Source organism: Eleutherodactylus coqui, chromosome 4, assembly GCF_035609145.1.
Source record: "Eleutherodactylus coqui strain aEleCoq1 chromosome 4, aEleCoq1.hap1, whole genome shotgun sequence".
NCBI lineage: Eukaryota > Metazoa > Chordata > Amphibia > Anura > Eleutherodactylidae > Eleutherodactylus > Eleutherodactylus coqui.
In genome coordinates this window covers 255,830,042-255,852,939 of record NC_089840.1, presented here as the reverse complement: position 1 = coordinate 255,852,939, position 22,898 = coordinate 255,830,042, and the positions used below count along the sequence as shown (strand labels likewise).

Below are 22,898 nucleotides of genomic sequence, written 5' to 3'. Positions count from 1 at the left end.
ATTCAGCACCCAGATTTCAGCTCTGGGACGTCCTTATCGGGACGATTACTCTGCTCTGTTAGGCATTACCCCACTCCAGCTCAGGGCTAGCTCAGTCCCAGTCTCTGCCTCGTACCTAGCTATGCGCCGAGGAGTGAGCTTCCAGTCTCTTGGTCAGCTGTCAGTCCTTCCAGGTGGTTTCCCTGCTCAGAGGGACGACACAGTGGTTCCACATCCATATACATAACACACTTGCATGTTCTATCACTTGCATGCTTAAAAGGTCTACTCCATTGAAAACACATTTTTTCATCCTAGCCCCCCTCACTTGATTACCTGTCACACTCTGGAGGTCTCCTCTGTATAATGCAGTCACTTCCATGAAGTACAGCCTCCTGTCTGATACTTATCAGATACCATATTGATGTTGCTTTCACTTTCACATCAATTCCATTAAGCATCAGCACAGCATTACATGATCAGCTATAGCCTGTACCATCTCCTCAACACTACCATTAGCATCTGTATTCAACAAAATAAACTACATACCAAACATATACAGTCAGGAGGATGAGCTGTGATCTCCTCTATTTTAACTGTGTGACAAGAGCTGCGTGATCATCATTAGTAACACTCTGCTTCCCCGTTTAGACAATTTCTGTGGTAGGAATCATGTAACAGCATCACACATAAATGAGTGAGAAACTGACTAAAAACGTCACACATAAACCCAAGTAGATTTGAGCTGATCGGAATTCACATCACATGACCATCTTATATATACTTATATATACTGGGAGGATAGTTACATATTGAATGAAAAAAAAAATCAACAGAGTGGACCTTTAAAAGGGAATGAATCTGGTACAGGCATGTACACTGCACCCATGTATGTCTTTTTCTGAATTGCTGCTGCATTTCAGAATAAACATACTTTGAGGATGCTATGCAAACAGAGCTCAAAGTCATGGGAGTGGCACCGCACTGGCCTCTCCATTCCCGGATTGCATAGAGTGATAGCACTAACCCAGTTTGTGTACAGGGAGAGAAATGTTGCTCTAAATCAGTGGTTCTCAACCTTTTTCAGCCCAACGCTCCCTTTAGGTATTGGGATGTGGCCAGCACCCCCCCCCCCCCCCCAAGCCTTACTAGTTTAAAGCCAGTCAAAGTTTACCTTGTTTACAAAGTTAAAAGTACAAATTAAAATACTGAATACTTTTTTTGGAAGGTTTGATAGTGTTTAACAGATTGGTACTTTAGGTACTTTAGTCAGAGAAAGTTTAGCTGCTAAAATGTAGGTGCGAAATTTTTAAAAACAGGTTAATTGTGGATACAATAATAAATAGGTTTTATTGAAAAGCTAATTTTTGGGGGGAAGCAAGCAATAATACCATATTTAATTATCATTCAATAGAAACGTACAACGTATAAGGAAAATGCAAGATACACCTTAATCCTTAATGGTCAGATAACTAATTAAGATGCAAGAACAATGAAATTCGACTAATAATAATAATGATTGCCACAATCTGTGTCCCTAATGGCTGCCTTGGGCCTGATGAGCGGACGCCAATTTTGCAATATCTGGTTCTATCTTCGTCAACCACAGTCTCAAGTCGCCCCTTACACATATCTGAAGTTTGTTTTTAGCTTTTGTCAGGAGCTGCTGAACCGCGCTGAGGCCCCTCTCCACTAAGTACATAGATTGAAAAGCTAACACGAGCAACTTAACTTCCTGCCACAGGATAGGTTAGGAATCCTTCCCTTTCACCCAAAAATATTCATAGTCACATTGTTGGAAATAGTGCTTGGGCATCACTATCGTGTTTCAAGTCGACCAACTGCTCTTGTAATCTGGGATGAAATTCTCCTGCGTCTGCTGAAAATGGATTGAGTACCCACATTGGTATTTCAAGGGTACATAGATCATGAAATCTAGTTTGCATGTCTTTTTTGGCTTGTTTGAGGTGTGAGCAAAAAATGTCTAAGTCTGCATCTTGAAGTTAGTCTCCGTCTTCCCGTACAATTTCTTGAAGACTCAGAAACTGACAGAGCTTGCGTTGACTCAGGTTATTGGTATGAAGGTCCAGTTTGGTGATGAAAGAAGAGATTATACCTTTAGCCTTAATGAAATTAATTTTGCCTCCTTGTAGCTTTGTGTTGACCTCGTTGAGTTTGTCAAATATGTCTGCAAGATAGGCAACGTCAAGACGTCGTAGTTCGATTGCATCACAAAGGCTTGGGTCAATCAGCCGAAGAAACTCGACTACTGTGTCAAAAAGTTCATAGAAGTGTCGTAAGCACTTTCCTCTTGACAGACACCTTACTTCAGTGCGTAGGAGTAGACGTTCAAATTCTTCGTCATTGTCTTGACAAATCTTGCCGGAAGGGCGATTTTTCAAAGACTGTGCTTTTATCTTGTTTAAAGCATTAATTACATAGCACAGAGAATCATGCAATCTTTCACATAAATGTTTAATAACAAGGTGCTGTCATTGGATCACATAGTGGCCTGCCATTATCACAGGTATAGCAGACTTTAAATGGACTATAAATCTGCAATATCGACCAATCACGGATGCAGCTCCGTCGGTTGCACAAACAAGTATATTTGTTAAAAGGATCTTATTTTCTTGAAAAAATTCTTCCACTCTTTTCTATATAGAGGAGCGTTTCATGTCGGTGGTTAAATTTCTGGTAAACAACAATTCCTCCAGTACCTCTTTATTCCGATTAATGAAACGAACGTAAGCTAGCAGCAATACTTCATAATCGTTGACTCGTCAATTTGCATTATAAATTCTGTGTTCTTTAACACGTCCAAAAGAGTTTCTTCCATATTAGCAGCCATTCCATCAATCCTTCTTGAAATGGTGTCATTACTCAAAAGGAATCGATTTCACCATGGCACACGCATCAGGCCCCAGCATAGTACTGACAATCTCTTTAACTGCAGGTAACACAAGTGTTTCCCCAATAGTATGTGATTTGCCACATTGTGCTATTAATAAAAAAAAGACTTTAAAGGAAGCAAGGAGGCCTTTGTCAGCATTAGGAGCAGATTTTCAAAATAGCTTGCCTACAGTGCTGCGGTTCTCAAACTTTGACTTTAAAACTTGGAAAAATGAAAAAGGCTTACCCCCTTTGTCTGAATGCATTTTTGCAAGGTGATCACTCAGTCTTGAAGGATCCATAGCTTCATTCGAAAATGCCTTTCCACAAACGAGGCACAAGGGAAGCTGTCCATTTGTATACATTATATGATAGAAGCGCGTAGGCTGCATACAACTCCCATTACATGTAAGTGGTTCATATGGAAATAATTGCCTCAGTTTTCGTCATAGAAAAATGTAGTTACTAGATGAAAAACAAACAACAATGCAAACACAAAACGTCCCCCTACTGTCCCATTTATGTTCCAATGCCCCCCTGCCGCCCCTTTTTGTTCCACCGCCCCCAGGGAGCAATAATGCCCACATTGAGTACCACTGCTTTAGATAACGCTGGCGAGGAAAGTGTAACCATGACTGAGGTTGTTAGAGAGCCAGACACGGTCCTGCAATGTTTCACATTAATCATCTCCTTGAGATTTCGAGAGACTTCCCTTTCCCTCTGAAATACAGAGTATGCCTGCAGAACTGTAAGTTGAGGGCAGTCCTAGATAAAAACCTATTTGTGTGCACACCACCAGACTTCAGGGAACAGGAAGGCCTGACAATCACAGCACACATGCTTGAGTAAACACCAAATCTACAGAAGCATGATTTGAGATGAGCCAGGAACTTATAGACTGTTATTGCAGAAATACGCATCCGCCAGTTATAGACAAGTCATCAGTTTATATTTAAGTGGTTTTTGACATTAAAACAAAATCCCATCCCCCAGCTGGGTTCGGTACAAAATAACAAACGAGAGCATACTTACTAGAGATGAGTGAGCACGCTCGGATACAGCAGTTACTCAAGCGAGCATCGCTCATCTCGAGTAACTGCTTACTGGTCCGAGCAGGCTCAGGGGAGCGGCTGGGGGTAGAGTGAGAGAGAGATCTCTCCCCCCACTCCCCCCGGCCGCTCACCTCCGCCACCCCCCGAGCATGCTCGGATCAGTAAGCAGTTAATCGAGATGAGAGATGCTCGCTCGAGTAACTGATGTATCCGAGCGTGCTCGCTCATCTCTAATACTTACCTTTCCTGGGGCCCAGGATGCAGTGGTTACATACTTCCCCTCAGCTCCTCCGGCTACCACCGGCTGTCAGTTGTGTTCCGGGGACACAGAAGAGGGAAGTATACAGCCTTGTGTGTTATTTTAGACTGGGAACAAGGTTTCGTTTTAATGTAAAACTCCTTTAAGTGACATTCGGACTCTATGCGGTAAACAGCCATTTCTTACTGGGTTCATATGGTGGTAATATCACCTGTCCTATGGTTAAAGTGTGTTATGAAACTTTGTGATTAACGAAATATTGTTATATCATCCCTCTAACATTAAAGGTATTCCTACTTTTAGTTAGGTTGTCTGATGTTTCCATGGTAACTGCCTAACTTTGTGCAAGTGACAAAATGTTTGATTGCCATTTCCCCCTCCAAGTTTATTTGTTATAATAAAAAAATATTTTTTTGTAAGCCTGGTGTCCTCCTCGTGTCCTGGTTCCTGTGTCACCTGCACCCTCATGCAACCTTTACCTTTTTACGTAAATGCTGTCAGTATGGTTGAATGTACCTGTTCTTTCCACTTCCGTTTTCTTTGTTCATATCGGCTCCGTGATCAATGAGTAACTGCACAATCCTAGACTCCAAGTAGAAGAGAATACATTTTATAGCACAGCTATTCTAGTATATAACAGGACTACATACATAACTTTTATTTCATACATGCATACGATCTTATATAGTTTTAGAATAGGGCTAATGTTGTGTGCAGGAAATTATCAGCCCATCATAGTCCCCCTGAAGTTGTGCTGCAGTTTTTTCTTCTGTTTTTTACCTTAGATATATGCCATCATTCACTATTTGAACATGTAGTACCCCAGAATTGGGGTCCCACAGCACGTCTATCACTGTGGCAGGCTGAATGTTCATACTTAGGAAAAATGTGGAAAATAATTTGTGATCCATGTTTTAATTATAAAGCAGCAATAATAATTGGCTTATTAGGGGTTAATTTCTAATGTTCTTATTAGCTAACTCTACATGATTCAGCAGAATGTCAACTAATTCCCTCTCACTCTCGTCAATCATCCTTAGGTAGCTTGGGTATTGGACAATTAGTTGGGCTCTCGCTCAGGATTGGGAGAAACAGAGTATAAAAGGTAGAGAGAGGGCGGAGTTAGAGAGTTTCACCTAAGCTTAGCCAGCTCAAGAGAGACTGAAGGAGACCGGGGAGAAGAAGGAGGTGATCTATTCTAAAACAGTGTGGTGGGAAGAAGAATGCAAAGTGTAAGTACAAGCCCAAAGGAATTATGGAAAGCAAGAGGGAGAGAGGTCAGAAACTAAAGGAGCAAAAGTTGAGTTTTGCTAAAGTGAGAACAGAGGAGAGAGAAGAGAGAAGCAGACAAAAGACGGCAGAAGAATTGAATCAGTAATGTGTCTACTAAACATTAGTCAATGCTAGGGATGAACGCTGGAAGTGTTTTACTGCAATATGTTACTACAGCCCCCCAATATGTTGCTACAGCCCCTCACTCCCCCCCCCCCCCCTCCTCGCTCCTTCCTGCTCACTCCCGCAACTCACCGCTCTCCCCGCTGGCACCCGAATCTTTAGAGATGAGCGGGCAAGTACTCACATAAGCCACTACTCGCTCGAGTAGTTTGCCTTAGCGAGTATGCTCGCTCATCTCTAGTTCATACCCATATATGGACTGATGTCATGAGACGCTAATGTTTATTTTATGCTAACCGTTTTATTTTTACCACTCTTGCATGTGACTCACCGACTGCAACCACGATTTCCCATGTTGGAGGGAAGTGGCAGATCTCTCACTGTCCCCCCGCTCCCCTCCGCTGCCCCCCCCCCCCCCCCGAGCACGCTCAGATGAGAAGGCAGTTACTCGAGAAGAGCGATGCTCGCTCGGGTAACTGACCTTACCGAGCGTGTTCGCTCATCTCTAATATTTGAGGCATAGTGCTGCCATTGTTTTAACCCCTTAATGACATGGCCTATTTTGGCATTGAGGACCAAGCGATTTTTGGTATTTTTCCATCTCCATTTTTTAAAAGCCATAACTTTTTTATTTTTCCGTCGACGCGGCCGTATAAGGGCTTGTTTTTTGCGTGGCGAGCTGTAGTTTTTATCAGTGCCACTTTTGGGTACATAAACTATATCGTAAAACTTTTATTATTTTTTTTATGATAACAGGGAGAGAAAACGCATCAATTCCGACATAGTTTTTTTTTTTTTTTTTTACAGCGTTAATCATGCAGCATAAAGGAAACACAAAATTTTTTCTGCGGGTCGGTACGGTTACAACGATACCAAAATTCTTATATTTTTTTAGGTTTTTACTAGAGATGAGCGAGCGTACTCGGATAAGCACTACTCGCTCGAGTAATTGGCTTTATCCGAGTATCGCTGTGCTCGTCCCTGAAGATTCGGGTGCCGCTGCGGCTGACAGGTGAGTCGCAGCGGGGAGCAGGGGAGAGCGGGCGGGAGAGAAAGATCTTACCTCCGTTCCTCCCCGCTCTCCTCTGCAGCTCCCCGCTCCGTGCCGGCACCCGAATCTTTAGACCCGAGCACAGCGATACTCGGATAAAGCAAATTACTCGAGCGAGTAGTGCTTATCCGAGTACGCTCGCTCATCTCTAGTTTTTACACTTTTTTGCAATAAAAAGCCTTTTCTTTGGAAATTTTTTTTTCTCTATAGCTGCATTCAAAGTCCTGTAACTTTTTTATTTTTCTATGTACGGAGCTCTATAAGGGCTTATTTTTTGCGAGACGAGCTGTAGTTTTTATTGGTACCATTTTGGGGAATGTACGGCTTTTTTGATCACTTTTATTGCATTTTTGTTTTTTTAGCGGTTTTTTTACGCTTTTTGTCGTACAAAACAAAAAGCGTGTTCAGCTTTTTTTACACGTCGTTACGGACGCTTCAATACCCAATATGTGGGGTTTTAATTTTTTTTACCTTTTTTTATGCTATTAGAAAAAGCATAAAAAAGGGTTTTTTTACATTTTTATTGTCTTTTTTTTACACTATTTGAGTCCCTCTGAGGGACTTGCAGCACTATGCCTGTGATCGCTGTCATAAGGCATGGCAGAGCTACTGCTTTTCATGCCTTATCGCTCATACAGCGATCATAGGCAATACAGGACGCCAGTGTCTGTCCTGTTGCCATGGTGACAGGCCGGGCTCTCGTGATAACATCGCGAGAGCCGGCCGGAGACACAGAGGGAGCGCGCTCCCTCTGTGAACTCTTTCCCTGCCGCGATCTACTTAGATGCCCCCCCGCGCGCGCTGTTGATAGCGCAGGATCAGTCATGATCTCGCGCTATCCCGATGACGTACCGGTACGTCATTTTGCGCGAAGTACCAGCCTGCCATGACATACTGGTACGTCATGGAGCGGGAAGGGGTTAAGAATCAAGGCCCATTTAGACACAACGATTATTGCTCAAAATTCGCTGGTGGGGAATGCTCTCTCACAGTGTGGTTCCCAAGAGGCCCCCTGTTCTCTGACTTTTCACCGCTGCTTCTCCGGTTGACAAACAAGGTAGATGACATATACCTAAGGCTCTTGGTGATATGAGTATTGATGTAACCATTGTTTAAGAATTGTTTACAAAACATATATGCAATATCACCAATTTTTATGTAACTATTTTTTTTTATCATTTGTATGAATAAATTGTGTTGTACCAACCCACTTGTCCTTCTTTAAAGCCTTATCCGAACTTGTTGTTTTCAATTTGACAAAAGAACCGATGTTGGCAATACCAGCCCGACGGAGCGAAGAAGAACACTCTTTTGTCCTCTAATTTGTAACCAAAGGATTGCCCCTATTTATTTGCCAAAAAAATCAGTATGCTGTGTGCAAATTTAGGTCCTTACCGTTTCAGGACCTCAGCAATAGAACAACAAAAAAAAAGAGTGAATGCATATAAAATGTTTTACTTTCTTTAATTTCACAAGGGTTTTACAAATCAGTTGACTGTAGCAACGTTTTGGACCTTTGTCCTTCTTCAGGTAAAAAAAAAAGACAGAATGAAATGCATGTATGCATGGGTTCTCAATAGGAGGAGGGGAATAATCTGCTGCCAGACACCTTTTCCTTGCCAGCAAAAGGATTGGGCAGGGTGTAAATCTAACATGCCCAAACTCTTTTCCAACAACCCCCAACATCTGCTACTGGGGAGAGTCCAAACAGCCCCATACACATTAGATGGTCGGTCCCCCAGAAATTGGCCAGTGTCTAATGTGTATGGTCACCTTTAGGTGAGGATTTTGAATTTGTTTCTTTGTGTGATGCGCAGACAGTGGAGTAGTATTTTTTTGGAACAAGAAAACTGAGCATGATGGATTCTAGTCGTTAATATGGGATTTAAAGGTTACGCACACCGTTGTACTCTATTTTCATGAATGAATTTTTGGAAATGAAGACATTTTGTAATTGGTTTTCATTAAAAATTTCAGTTGGATTTCTATGTTTGCATTGTTTCCCAAAGCACTGCAGACTGGAGGACTGCAATCTTAGCAAATTCTGTCAGAGTAAACGGATAGCTCCTTCCCTAGCCTGCTCCCCTGTTTTGAACCTGCATTCATTGCCTTCCCACTGAGCTACTACAAAGGGCTATATGACAGTGCTGGGGGATGATGGAGGAGATCAGGAGGACCAAGCTAATATTACAGAGGGTTGTATGACAGTGCTGTGAGATGAAGGAGAACAGAGAAGAGAAAGCTTCTATTACAGAGGATTATGAGTTAATTTTTCGCTGTAATCCTCAGTGAGCAGGAACGGACCATCAGTAACGCAGAGAGAAGATAATATAGATGGAGAGATAGCCGTGTAGTACTAAGAGGGCGTGGTTATCCTACACAGCCTCGGAAAGAAGAGGGAGAGCTGAGCTTGTGCTCGATCATGAGAAAGACCAGATGATCAGTGCTAGGAATGATTCCCTTCCAGAAACTTGCAGTGCAAAAAACAGATATATGCATCTTCTTTTTTTCTGCAGAGACTTCGTTAGATATGTATGTATTGATTTTTCATGCACAAAATTTACATAGCTTTTAATGTTCTCTTAGACAGCCATATTATCGAACACGAATGTTTCTCTGAATGTTCATTGTAATCAGCCTTTAATATCTTCTCTGACACATACTTTCCAGGGCCCATCCTGATAAGGCCTCGTTCACACGGGCGACAAAGTCGCGCGATATTGTAGCACGCGACTCGTGAGGTTTTATAGCCCGTTTCCCTATGGAGCCTTCCTCTCTGTTGCATCGCATGAAAACGAGATTTTCGTGCGGTGCGATGCAACTTTGACAGTAGGACATCCTACTGTCGAAGCTATAATTTAAGCCCTGGCTGCAGAAAAAAAAAAAATACACACATCACCTGTCCCACGCTGTCAGCCCAGCCACATCTTCTTCCCGGGTCCCGGCACGGATCTTCTTCTCTTCTGGCCGGGGATTCAAAAATTCTCGCCTTCTACAAGTAGTGGCTGTGATTGGCTGATGCTAAGCCAATCACAGCCAGCGCTTGATAAGCCTTCTTCAGCTACGGCTTATTTTCGGGGAAGGGTTTATATTTCAAGCCTCTCCTGAAAATCCTCGCATGTGGTGCTACATAGTCGCGCGACTTTGTAGCACTACAAAATCATGGCATTGCCGCGAGAAGACACAGTGATATCACACGGACCAGCGATGCAATATTGCCACGATTTTCTCGTGGCGATGCCATGTCGACCATGTGAATGAGGCCTAAGGGACAGGGGGGGGGGGGAAGCAACAATCTCCCCTGTGCACACTATATATCAGCCTTAATAGGAGGCAGCTGCTCCAATTACATAGCAGTCCCCTCTATCCCATTCCTATATATACAGGGATTTTACCTGGTTCTAATCAATGTTGAAGTGTAGGACAAAAATATACTCCTGTCGCAAACCTTGACCCAGATATTAGAAGAGTAATTGGAAATGAGACAGAAAAGATGACAAAAAACTCTACCTGAAATATCCTCTTTGTGCAGCGATCATGAGAGGACTGAATCCCAGTTTATCAGGAATGTCAACTTTCACATGCCTAAAGTAGGAAAAGCCAAGGGTTAGAGACTGAAAGGTTTCCAAGGATCTTTCTCATGCAGAAACTTTGTATATTCACATCAGGACTGTATGAACACTATGGCAGCTCTTGTTCCATAGCTACAACCCTAGTTCTTTATACATGGTGTTGCAACAAGGGTAATTGAAATTTCACTGAGATAGAAGTATAGGTACCCCGCACAGGTTAACACACTCTTCATTACTTGCCATACACAACACCATACTTTTAGTACTCACTGTGCCTAGTACTGCAGCACAGTCCCATTCACTTGGCTGGGAATGTGCTGTAATACCAGACCCAGCCACTACTAGAAGTACAGAGCTGTGCCTGCTAAACAATGCGGACTGCTGTAGCCAGTTGAATCAGCTGATTGGTGAAGGTACCAAGATCTCATTAAACATCTAAGATCAGAGCTACAGGGTAATTTTATGTGTTTTAATCATATAGCATTCAACAATATATAAGAGATTTATCACAAGAAGAACTATTTAAAAGTCTGATACAAGAGAAGAGTCAGTCATTTAATAAAAGCTTTACATTACTTATCCTTTACTGATCCGGAGTTACATCCTGTATTACACTTCAGAGCTGCACTCGCTATTCTGCTGGTGGAGTCACTGTATACATACATTACTTATCCTGTACTGATCCAGAGTTACATCCTGTATTATACACCAGAGCTGCACTTGCTATTCTGCTGGTGGAGTCACTGTGTACATACATTACTTATCCTGTACTGATCCTGAGTTACATCATGTATTATACTGCAGAGCTGCACTCACTATTCTGCTGGTGGAGTCACTGTGTACATACATTACTTATCCTGTACTGATCCTGAGGTACATCATGTATATATACTCCAGAGCTGCACTCACTATTCTGCTGGTGGAGTCACTGTGTACATACATTACTTATCCTGTACTGATCCTGAGTTACATCATGTATTATACTGCAGAGCTGCACTCACTATTCTGCTGGTGGAGTCACTGTGTACATACATTACTTATCCTGTACTGATCCTGAGCTACATCCTGTATTATACTGCAGAGCTGCACTCACTATTCTGCTGCTAGAGTCCCTGTGTACATACATTACTTATCCTGTACTGATCCTGAGTTACATCCTGTATTATACTCAAGAGCTGCACTCACTATTCTGCAGGTGGAGTCACCATATACATACATTACTTATCCTGTACTGATCCTGAGTTACATCCTGTATTATACTGCAGAGCTGCATTCACTATTCTGCTGGTGGAGTCACTGTCTACATACATTACTTATCCTGTACTGAGCCTGAGTTACATCCTGTATTATACTCCAGAGCTGCACTCACTATTCTGCTGGTGGAGTCACTGTGTACATACATTACTTATCCTGTACTGCTCCTAAGTTACATCCTGTGTTATAATCCAGAGCTGCACTCACTATTCTGCTGGTGGCGGTCAATGTGTACCTTACTTATCCTGTACTGATCCTGAATTACTCCAGAGCTGCACTCGCTATTCTGCCAGTGGAGTCACTGTGTACATACATTACTTATCCTGTATTGATCTTGAGTTACATGCTGCATCATAGTCCAGAGTTGGATCTACAGTTCTGTGGGCTTCAGAGCTGAAATCTCCTAGCAATTTGCTAGTTCAAAGTCTGTAAATAGCCTGCACTGTAGAAATTATATATATTATATACATACACACATGCATTCTAGGAAGTGCCCTCCATGTACCATGCTATAATGCTGCATGATATACCGGCAGTCTACAACCTATTGATACACGGGTTCCGTTATCTTTATACAATGGTAGAATACACTCAAGTAAAGAAATAAACCATTTTGGAAAGGAATCAATGCTTCCATAAATTAGTTGGCATGCACCCATTTACATGCTAACACAGAAGGCAACATTTCGTCCTTCCATGCTTCTCAAGAGCTGTTCGCAATTCCATTTTGAAAGGAACATTTTCTGATGACCTTCCAACAAAGCGAAAAAATACAATGCCATAAATGAGAAATGGTTTACCATAAAACAGAACAGCAGAAGGGCTTTTCTCTATGGAATTTCAGTATACGGAGAAGGGAGGTGGAGAAGGCTACAAAGTGCGCAATAGATCACTCCAGCCAGTTAGAGAAGAATGTCACCTACTGCGCTTATAGGAAATGCTCAGAGACTGGGATGCTTCTGCAGGTACAAAGAATGACTTTAGGACCTGGCTCATACCTAAGCAATGGAGCAGGGAAGAAGAGAAGGTCCCGGAATAATTTTTCTTCTACTGATGCATAAAAAGCATATTGAAATTGCCCCAAAGCACAGATATGCAACACTACGCCAGTAGTTATCCATGTGGTGTAGAATCCTTAACACAACCTCCATCATCAACCACAACTCAAAAGAAAAAAAAATAATAGGATTGCACATACTTTTGTTGAATTTGCAGAAAAAAAAATCATGAATGCTTTTATCATGGTATATCCAAACTGTCTCGGGCCATATAGCCCCTTATCAAGGAGTTAAAGCATCAAGGTCCGGCGTAGAATAAAGTGGAGGAGTCTACTGGGTGATGCTGGAGGGTTGTGTAGTGGGCCCTAAGATCCACCACCGACCTTAGGTCTCCCTTCACAAGCCTCTAGCATCACCAGGTAGACTTAGTCATCAGCGCCTCCACCTTTATTCTACGCTGGCCTTTGATGCTTTTACTCCTGGCTTGATAAAGTGCTATGTGGTCCGAAACAGTCTGGATGTACCGTGAACATCTGTAATTAAAGCATTCGCAAATTGTTTCGCAAATTCAAAAAAAAAGTGTTCACACAACCCTATATTTTTTGGAGTATATTGGAATTGTTAAAAAAAAGCATTGCAGTCATGTCCACAATCCCAAAAACTATTGCTGGCTGTGCCTACAGTCTCAGAAAATGTTCATACCTAGTATTCCTTTCATGAGCTTACGCATATGCAAAGCTTCCCAGCTACACCTTCTCAGTCTTAAATCGGGCCATGTAAACATTATTGGGCACGAACGTCTGTTTGCCCAATTGTTGGGCAGTCTAAAAAGGAACAACAATCAGCCAATGAACAATCACGGACTTTCAGCAGGTATAAAAATGCTGGTTGATCAGCTATACATGTTCCCCATGTGAACACTGGAATGTACTGCTGGCCTATGGGGACAAATGGTTGTAGTTATGGTGAGAGAGGAGAGGATAAGGATTAGAGTAAGGGATAAGGAGGAAAGGAGAGGAGGGAAGAGGGAAGAAAGAAAGGAATAAGGAGAATAGAAAAGGAGAGAATGAAAGGAGGGGACAAGGAAGAGAGGAGGGGAGACAGAGGAGAGGACCTCTTTGTTATGGATCAGGTGTTCACTGCAGGGAACCCCCACGTCACTTCCTCAAGAGTAATCTCTGTTCATGTGACAGCAGATCCGGGTAGGTCAAAGACATTGAAGCGTAGTACAAAAGGAACAGGCAAGGAAGTAGTCCGTATATCAGTCCAAGGCTGTGCAGGAGGAGTTCATGCAATATGGCTAAATCAGGCTGGAGTTCAGAGTAAGGGTCAATCAGGCAAGATGTAGTCAGAAAATAGGCTGAGGTCAGGACAGGCAGAGTTCAGGAAAGCTGCGTGCACAGACAAGGCTCAAAACTGGGTAGCAAAGAGAATACTGCAACACCTTTGTAGATGGACGGGCTGGGCTAGATCGATCAGGCTCCCGGTTTGCGATGGACTCAGGGGACTTGGCAGAAACCACAGGCAGGGTGAGGTCAGGCTTTGGAACATCTGTGAGCATGGTTAGCTCCTTAGTGGGATAGTAGAGATAGCGCTCTACCTCCTCCTCCAGTCATCCCCACTGTTGATAAAGTTGGGCGTCTTACCTGGTGAAATGGAACCGATCGCAGGACACATATTGGACATGTTGCTGAAAAAGTTGATTTTCTTTGAATAAACATTGAAAGATGCAGCAAAGTTGTGAAGGATACAACGGCTGACAGGTACAGACTGCAGTAAGCACTGGGAAGGTATGCAGGAGCTCAATACTCATCTTCAGGTAAAGGGTATGATCCTTCCGCTACCTGTCTCTCTGTGCAGCCATAGAATATCTCTCCACCATGGCAAAACTACGAAATGTACGGTAACTGTGTTGTAGATCCCCACTCCTATCACACACCAAGTTTTTTATCTGCTTTGCTAACCTCCTGTGTGACCTTTTGCTTACCTCCCCTGATTCATCCCTGGCCATTTACTGTAACTAAACGAGAACATACATGTTGTCTTTTCATTACATATATAGCACAAGTCTTAGACAACATAACGTTACATAATAAACTTTTAACTGAATGCGGCAAGTCCTCTTTAATTGGGGGTGGGGTTTAAATAATCAGGGAAGTATCAAGATAGGTTGGAGATAGGAAAGCTGGGTAAACGCACCCTATGAGCAGATGAGGCAGCCTGAAGGATAGTGCTTCATAGAAGACCCTTTAAGATGTCGGTGACTGCAGCTGGAGGGAGAGGGTGAAGGTGAGAGAAGGCACCACCAACTACGGTCCACGGGCTTAACAGATCTTGATCCGACAGAGCAGAGATTGACCATTTGCACACTGTTAACCAGTCCAATTTATTACCCTTACCGCGGTGTTTGCATCCCAAAGAATTGCATTCTTACTACTATATTTTGTCCATAGCAGATAATTCATTGAAGTTTTGATATTAATAATGTACATCTCCTTATCACTCAGCTCCCTGGAATATTTCCTCCAGCAATTCTAATTCAAATCATCACGTCGGAATGTTTTTTTTATTTAAATCTGGAAATGGAAAGTCTTAGAACTTTTCAAGAAGTTTTACTTCTAACCTTTTGTAATTTTCAGAATGACCCCCTCATGCCTTATCTCAGCAGAAGCGCTTATGAGTGCCCAGAAGTGACATTTGTATGGATTAAATGTAGATGAGTTTCCTTATAAAAGTCAGACAGGTAGTTTCCACTTTCTCATTTAACTTTCAGAACGATTTGAATGAAATAGTCAAAATCTTTAAAATTTAGAGAAAATGTATTGTATGTTTCTGAAGTCAATCAAAGCCACTTGATATCCTGGATTCAGATGAGGTTTATAGGCACTACAGACTAAAAGTAGATCTCTGGCCAAATGATTTCACTTGCAACAAGAGTAGTTTGTACCTCAGAGCTGTAAAGTGGGACAAGACGTTACAACCGTTTGCGCGGCTACTGGTTCTCATTGAGGGGTTCTAGCAGCCCAACTTGTGTCAGACAATGGGAAAAAAGTATGTACTAACGTAGGTCTTCTCCAAAAGTAAGAATACTACCCCATATCAGCCAAGCCAGGGACTCCCCCCAAAAGGAAGAGTCATCCATCTGTAGACAGATTTTTTTTTTATATTGAGAGCCCAAATGCATGACTTTTTTCACCTTAGTGCAAAAGAAGCATAGCTTCCCACACAAAACAGTGCACAAGGGTCAATCACAAGCCTTCTCCAAAAGCATAAGAGCACTGACGAACCTCTAGGACGACAGCTAATTTACATATTTTTTTCCCCCATGGAGAGTCGCTTGAAGTAAGTCTCCAGATACCGCTGTATCTAAAACCAGATACCGCTGTATCTAGAACCATCAGAGCTACATCAAAAGCATCTCCTCCAACCAACCATTCTCTGTAATGATGAAGGGGAAGAACCTGAAAATGCTATCAACTAACTGCTGGGTGTCTGTCCTTTTGAAGGAGTCTTTAGTTTGGGCTGGTATGAGGTAGTTTTCTTCCTTTTGGAAGAGAGCTAATTTACATATTTTCTCCAATGGGGAACGATCTGTAGTCCGTCTCCATACACCTCTGGATCTCTTCAATAAGAGCCAGCAGTGGAGGTTTATTATTACAGTGCATATAATAATGTCTTGCAGCAGCGGCCGTGCGTACTAGGAGGTTCTGCAGCAGCGGTTGTGTGTATTATAAGGTTCTATAGCAGAGGTTTCGTGTATCATGAGGTTCTGCGGCAGCGGTCGTATGTATTATGAGGTTCTGCAGCAGCAGTTGTATGTGTTATGAGGTTGAATGCAGGTCATATGACCACTGAATCAAAGTGGCAGGGACCAGGGCAATTGTACTGAACATGGAAGAGGGGGACATCTAACCAGTGAATATTCCTTTTTTTTTTTTTACTTTCGGAAAATCCCTTTAACAAGTGATCATTTCGCCAAATAGAAAAAATTTGGCATGTGGACTCTCTGCACGCTCCATGTCCTTATATTATTTATAGCATGTGTTGTGGCTGGTAACGTCCGGTGGCGCTTGCAAGAGGTGGTCACACATGCCCAGTTCTAAGTTTAAGCTGACCTGGCAACACTTCGGCTTGCTCTCTATTCTGCGCATGCGCTAGACTGGTACATCCAGATCTCTTCAGTCTCCTTTCCCTGCACATGGTCCGACGGAGGCATGGAGGAGCAAATGGACACGGAGAAGCAGGTTACGTCCGCACACGGGTCATTGCATATGGGAATAGTAGGACAGAAACCTGATGTGAAGGGAAACGTGAAGCTTGCAGGTACAAGCAGGAAGTAAGTGGATCCTATTGGCACACTGGCAAGCAAAAAGTAAAACATTTTTACCAAAAAATATGCCCATTTATATTGAAATGTAACAACATGAGGCAACAGGAGAACTTTAAGGGGTATCTCCATCTCACAAGTCCTATTTCAATGTGCTCAAAATCGCAAAACAATGCACTCACCCATAGGGTGTTTATTTCTAAAATGCTCCGTTCTCCAGATATGGCAGATATTGATTCCTCTGCCTTCTGTTTGTTTACTGCTTGTTGCCAGAGAAATAGCCCTTCTCTTCTATGGAAAGAAATAGCAGAGGAGGCCGGCGCTTGCACACTTCTTTCACTTAATCTTGATAGTCGGGGTCTCAGGGGTGCCTGCACACTAGCTTTAAGTCCAGCAACCAACTGCTGTTGTGCTCTGCTCTATCCCTCCATAGAAGAAGACAGAGGAATCAATATTTGTGATATCCGGAGAACGGAGCATTTTGGAAATTGACATCTTATGAGCGAGTGCATTGTTTTGCAATTTTGAACACATTCAAATAGGATTCCTTAGATGGGAATACCCCTTTAATTAAGTTTCATTGGTGGAAAAACCCCTTTAAAATACATCAAGACAGCATACAAACAGAAAAACATTCGTCTTTGAAATATATCGCCTGCTGATTCCTAGTCCAAAAAAAAAGAACAAACAGTTGTTTACGCCTAGGCTATACATATGGTGCATAAGTCCAGAGATTTACCCATGGCATATACTCAATGTACACTATAGATGTACTGTGAATAGAGCCTCACAAGGTTAAACCGTCCAGATGACAGCCTACATGCACCGTGGGAGAAAGTAATGCCAACTCTTAGGATTTCCATTTGTTTCTGCGGACGTCATACTCTGAAGGAAAACAGATCCGTGATGTTTCCTGAGATGCGGCGGTCTCGGGGGGCTCTCCTGGACTCCATTCTCCCAGCGACAACAATAAGTGGAGACGTGTGAAGAGTCTCTCAGTTATTACATAAAGGCCTCTGCCTGATATTAGAAAATCTGTCCGAGAGACTGTTTGTTTAAAGAGGACCCGTCAGATCTCCTGACCGTCTATTCTAGCAAATACTTGCATTCTTGATGAAATAATGATGCTGGAGCAACAGTTCTTAGGATACTGCATTGTGCTCCTCCGTTACTCCTCCTGGAAATGTATGAATAAACTAGTCACAGCGCATCGCTGGAGTTCACGTGCTCATGGGGTTGCGGTTGGGCGCAGCTGCCGGCCACATAGTGCACAGCACTCCTATGCCCCTGCTCGCTCCTAGGTATTAGCCCGTAGAGCTCCTGCCCCCTCTCTTAAAGGGCCAGCGCACGCTCACTAATTTCATCCCCCACCAATCACCAGCCGGCATCTGCTATATTAGGCATCCATACCATAGGGTGGATGCCTAAGCAATTTTTCTCAGCCATGGTGACAAAGCCTCAGTTTGTGTGCATTTCTGGTTCTGACCCTTGCCTGTGTACCGACTATTCTGACTTCTGTGTTTCCTGGCCTTGGCTTCATATTTTGGACTCTGCTTTTGTCAGCTACTTACCTTGACCTATAGCCCTTAAGATTGGGAGCGATGTCCTCTTTTTGAAGGGTGGTAAGCTGAGGATTGGTTAGGAGACACAGCGAAGGGGTCTCCAAATATAGAAGGTGCAGCTCACCCCAAGTAACGTTATACCCAACTGGGTCAATGTTTTGACTATACAGACATGGAAAATAAAACATTTTTTGGGTGAGTGGCATGAGCTCCAGGCGTGATATAATTACACGAGAATGTATATTGCCAAATGTATCCATTTATTGATTAAGACCAGCATGTATATGCGTTTCGAGGTTGGTGAACCTCTTCCTCAGTACTTGATGGGAATATACTATACATATTAAAATCAATGCTAGAATAAGGGGTGACATAGGCAGAAATGAAGAATAAAATAAGGTCCAAATGATACATCCTCCTGGCTGCTTCTTTCGCGATGGATTACAGAGCGTATTAGCCCTGGAGACCTGCTATGCACTCTTGTACTGCAGTCTCCTGAGATTGACAGGGCACACGCGTTCTTCCTCCATCTACCACCTAAGGACAATTCAAATGGTGCTAAAGTGCTCTTTTTTCTATTTCCACCCCCTCTAACCCTGCTAATTGACAATTCAATTAACGCAATAGGGCTCCTCCCTCCTTCTCCTGCCATCTCACTCCCGCCAAACGGCAGTTTAAATAGCGCCATAGCGCTTCCAAACAGACTAATTGCTGAATCTTCTCTGCGAGATACAGTCAGCATCCAGATGGTAAGACTGCTTGTTTTCACACAGATCATCCAGTTCATCCCAGTATTGTTATTATTTTAATATATTACAGACTATTCATAGCTAGCTATTAGAGATGAGCGAACGTACTCGTTACGAGTACATACGCACCCGAGCACCGCCATTTTCGAGTACAGCAGTACTCGCGCGTAAAGATTTTGGGGGCGCCGTGGCGGCACGGGGGGTAGCAGTGGGGAGTTGGGGGGGGAGAGGGAGAGAGAGAGGGCTCCCCCTGTTCCCCGCTGCTCCCCCCCGCACCGCCGCGCCTCTCCCCGCCCCACGGCGCCCCCCGAATCTTTACGCGCGAGTACTGAAGTACTCGAAAATGGCGGTACTCGGGTGCGTAAGTACTCATTACGAGTACGTTCGCTCATCTCTACTAGCTATCCATAATGCCAAACCTCCAGCACATGACAGTCAGTGCACTTCACATTACTTATATAGGGCTCAGTCAGACAAGCGTTTTTTTTGCACACCTATATGCGCTCTACGCATGTTAAAAATGCACGTGACCGAAGCTCCGTGCCCATTGCTTTCAATGGGTCCGGCCCCATTGAAAGCAATATGATGCAGGCAACCCCCGTAGTGATTTTCAGGGAAGGGCCCCAGTAGTAATAGCAAACCCCACAGTGGCCCAATTAGTAATAGCGACTCCCACAGTGACCCCAGTAGTAATAGCGACTCCCACAGTGGCCGCAGTAGTAATAGCGACCCCCACAGTGGCACCAATAGTAATAGCGACCTCGACAGTGGCCCTAATTGAAAAAGGGTACCCCACAGTGGACCCAGTAGTAATAGCGACCCCCCACAGTAATAATATTAACCCCCTCAGCAGTAATAACCCCACAGTAATATCCCCCTCAACAATAATATTATCCCCCTCAGCAATATTAACCCCCCCATAGTAATATTAACCTCCCTCAGTAATATTAACCCTCCCAGTAAGATTAACCCCCATAGCAACATTAACATCCCTCAGTAATAATATTAACCCCCCCCCTCAGAAATACCCCCCCTTCAGAAATATTACCCCCCCCAGAAATAGTAAACCCCCCTCAGTAGTAATAACCCCCCCCACAGTAGTAATAAACCCCCCCTCAGTAGTAATAAACCTCCCCTCAGTAGTCATAACCCCCCCCCCTCAGTAGTAATAAGCTCCCCTCAGTAGTAATAAGCCCCCCCTCAGTAGTAATAGTTCCCCCCCAACCCATATACTTACCTCATCCTTGCTGTTAGCGCCGCTCTCCCTCTGCTCACACTGAGCCCGGGGGCACACTGACGTCAGTGTGTAGGCCCGCACGTTTCCTCCCTGAGTCCTCTCCTGCGGAACTGAAGAGCAGGGGACTCAGGGGAGGAGGATCTACGGCTGCACACTAACATCAGTGTGCGCACCAGGATCAGCGCTCAGGCGTGATTACCAGCGGGGAGCTGCGGCACCCCAGCTGGTAATCGCTAGAGTGGCGAGCGGCGTCGGAACGCCGCGGGCCACATAACATCAGACAGCGGGCCGCATTCGGCCCGCTGGCCTTGTGTTTGACACATGTGCACTAGGAGGTCATGCCACATGTCCAAAGTTTTTCTAAATTTTCCTTATCTATACAGGCAAACCAAGATGGCTGCACCGTGGGTGTCGGCCATAGCAGCCACTATCAGATATAACTCCGATGGCTTAAAAGGCATATGGACACCACACCCTTGATTACCAAAAGCGAAGAACACGTGCAAAGAGCATCATCCACTCTGATGTGTTGCAACCATGTATTACATGGAGGATGGAGCAGTTGTGAGAAGAAGAGACTTGCAAAGACAGCTGTAGCTTCTAGTAAGTGTTTTAACTCGCTTCAGTGTTGGATTCACAGCTGCACTGTTCACAATGACTGTACAATGTCCTTCCTGCTGCTGCTTGCGTGTCAGAGAGACAGATATAGGGGAGCATGATCTTCTCTTTAACTTTTCAAGACAGAGATGTAATTTGTAGCTGTTGGGCCCGATGCAAAATTTGTAATACACCCCCTCTCCCAACTATAATGCTTAATTTATACTACAGGTCTCTTCATATGGAGAAGAGAGACCTTATGGGCTCCCTTAAGCTGGAGGGCCCTGGTGTAATCACACCCTCTCCACTGCATCCATTATGCCCCAATAGCCGCTAGTCTCCACCCATCCTGGAGCTGAATTGAAGGAAACCTTTAACCTCTTGACACTTGTGCACAGTTCTGGTAATATCCCTCCCAGCAAACGTCAGATTTGCACGGCGACCCAAGAAAACAAGTACTGTTCTTAACTTTAGATAAGATACTGCAGAATTACTGACCCACTTTGAAGTATTTTCAGGACTGCGTCTTCATCATTCATATTTACAGCTCGATGAAGGTGTTCTCCGGTCATGGGCTCTCCTAAAGAAGAAGGGGAGATGGAATGTTTCTGTGACTTTACCAAAGACATAATCAACAATCATGTTATGACAACTATCAAGTACATAACAATTAGGTAGAAACTCTAAGGCTTGGTTCACGCGGGGCAGAATTGAAGCAGAAGTTTTGCGCGGAAAATCTGCACGGCAATTCCACCAGCGGCTCCTAATCCCAGGATTAGCCAGCAAAGTGGACGAGATTTTGCAAAAATCTCATCCACATGCTGCGGCCGATCCCGTTGCGGCCAACCCCCACTAAAACTGATATGCGGCGCGGATTTCAATTCCGTAGCATGTCAATTCTTTTCTTGTTTCTGCAGCGGCCTTTCTCCTCTCTATGGGGAGAGAAAGCTGCAGCGGGATGCCAATGGCGAAACCGCTCCAAAACTGCGCTTATCCCATGGAAGTGGTTGTTGGAGTTTAAAAAAAAAAATTGAAAAAAAAACCTTCTACGGGATAATTTCGGGCCTCCGCGCATCAGTTGTGATACCAGATGTTTCCCCCAGACATAGAGATGCAGCATTCTACCTAATTCAGTGGACCGATGCACAAAAATGTTCTCCATTGTGTTTGGCTCAGGCATAAAACAACTACTAGTGCACAACTCATATACAGTATGTAGAGTCAGCCTACAGAGTACATCAGGTGGCCTAAGAAGCGCTACAGCCATCTTGGATCACCGGAGCGGGGCCCCAAGAGCCACTAAATTGGCAACAGTATGGGAAGAGCACCAGGTCATATAACACACCACATCCCCCCCCCCCCCCCCCCCCCCTGGTCATCCTAGGAGTGGAGAGTCGGCCTTAATATTAGAACTTTAGAGACTACTTGTAGATAAAGCATTTCCACCTATGTAAAATATTCATTAGGGCTTATTCACAATAGCGATCTTGAAATCACACAAATAGAATACGGTGATTTGAAGGGGAATATTCATACCAGCATGTCAGAGTAAAAAAACGGAAAAAAACTCAGTATATCCAATTGTTGTGTCAACACAGCCAGGGAGTACAGAGCCTATACATTTATGTGTCTTTTTTTTTTTGGGGGGGGGGGGGGGGTTACGTGCATAAAAAAATGGATGCAAGACAGACGGAAATCGCACAGAAAAATTGCGAAAACGCTGAAAAATTTCAAGAAAATTACAAGGAAAATGTAAAAAAAATATCGGACCGTTTCTTACATATCGCAATCGCCCATTTGAATACAGCCTTAGGGTGCATTTAGAAGGGCGTGTTTATGTGCTTACATATGTGCGCACATAACCACACGTCTATTAGAACCATCGGTTCCCTATGGTGCGTTCACATGTTCGTGGTTTACAGGCGTGCAAACGTGTGTACCTGTAAAGGATATTCCCTGCGGGGAGTCCCTCAT

General features: G+C 43.7%; 1 protein-coding gene across 1 annotated transcript in view; it reads right to left on the bottom strand.

The window, feature by feature from the left end:
* FANK1 (fibronectin type III and ankyrin repeat domains 1) overlaps positions 1 to 22,898 on the bottom strand; it is a 108,059-nt gene that overhangs the window by 14,949 nt on the left and 70,212 nt on the right. Inside the window, exons 4-6 of the mRNA XM_066601139.1 lie at positions 21,423 to 21,504; positions 10,139 to 10,213; positions 4,699 to 4,764 (exon numbers count right to left, since the gene is read on the bottom strand). Coding sequence (XP_066457236.1) covers positions 4,699 to 4,764; positions 10,139 to 10,213; positions 21,423 to 21,504 — 223 coding nt within the window. The remainder of the gene's footprint in view (positions 1 to 4,698; positions 4,765 to 10,138; positions 10,214 to 21,422; positions 21,505 to 22,898) is intronic.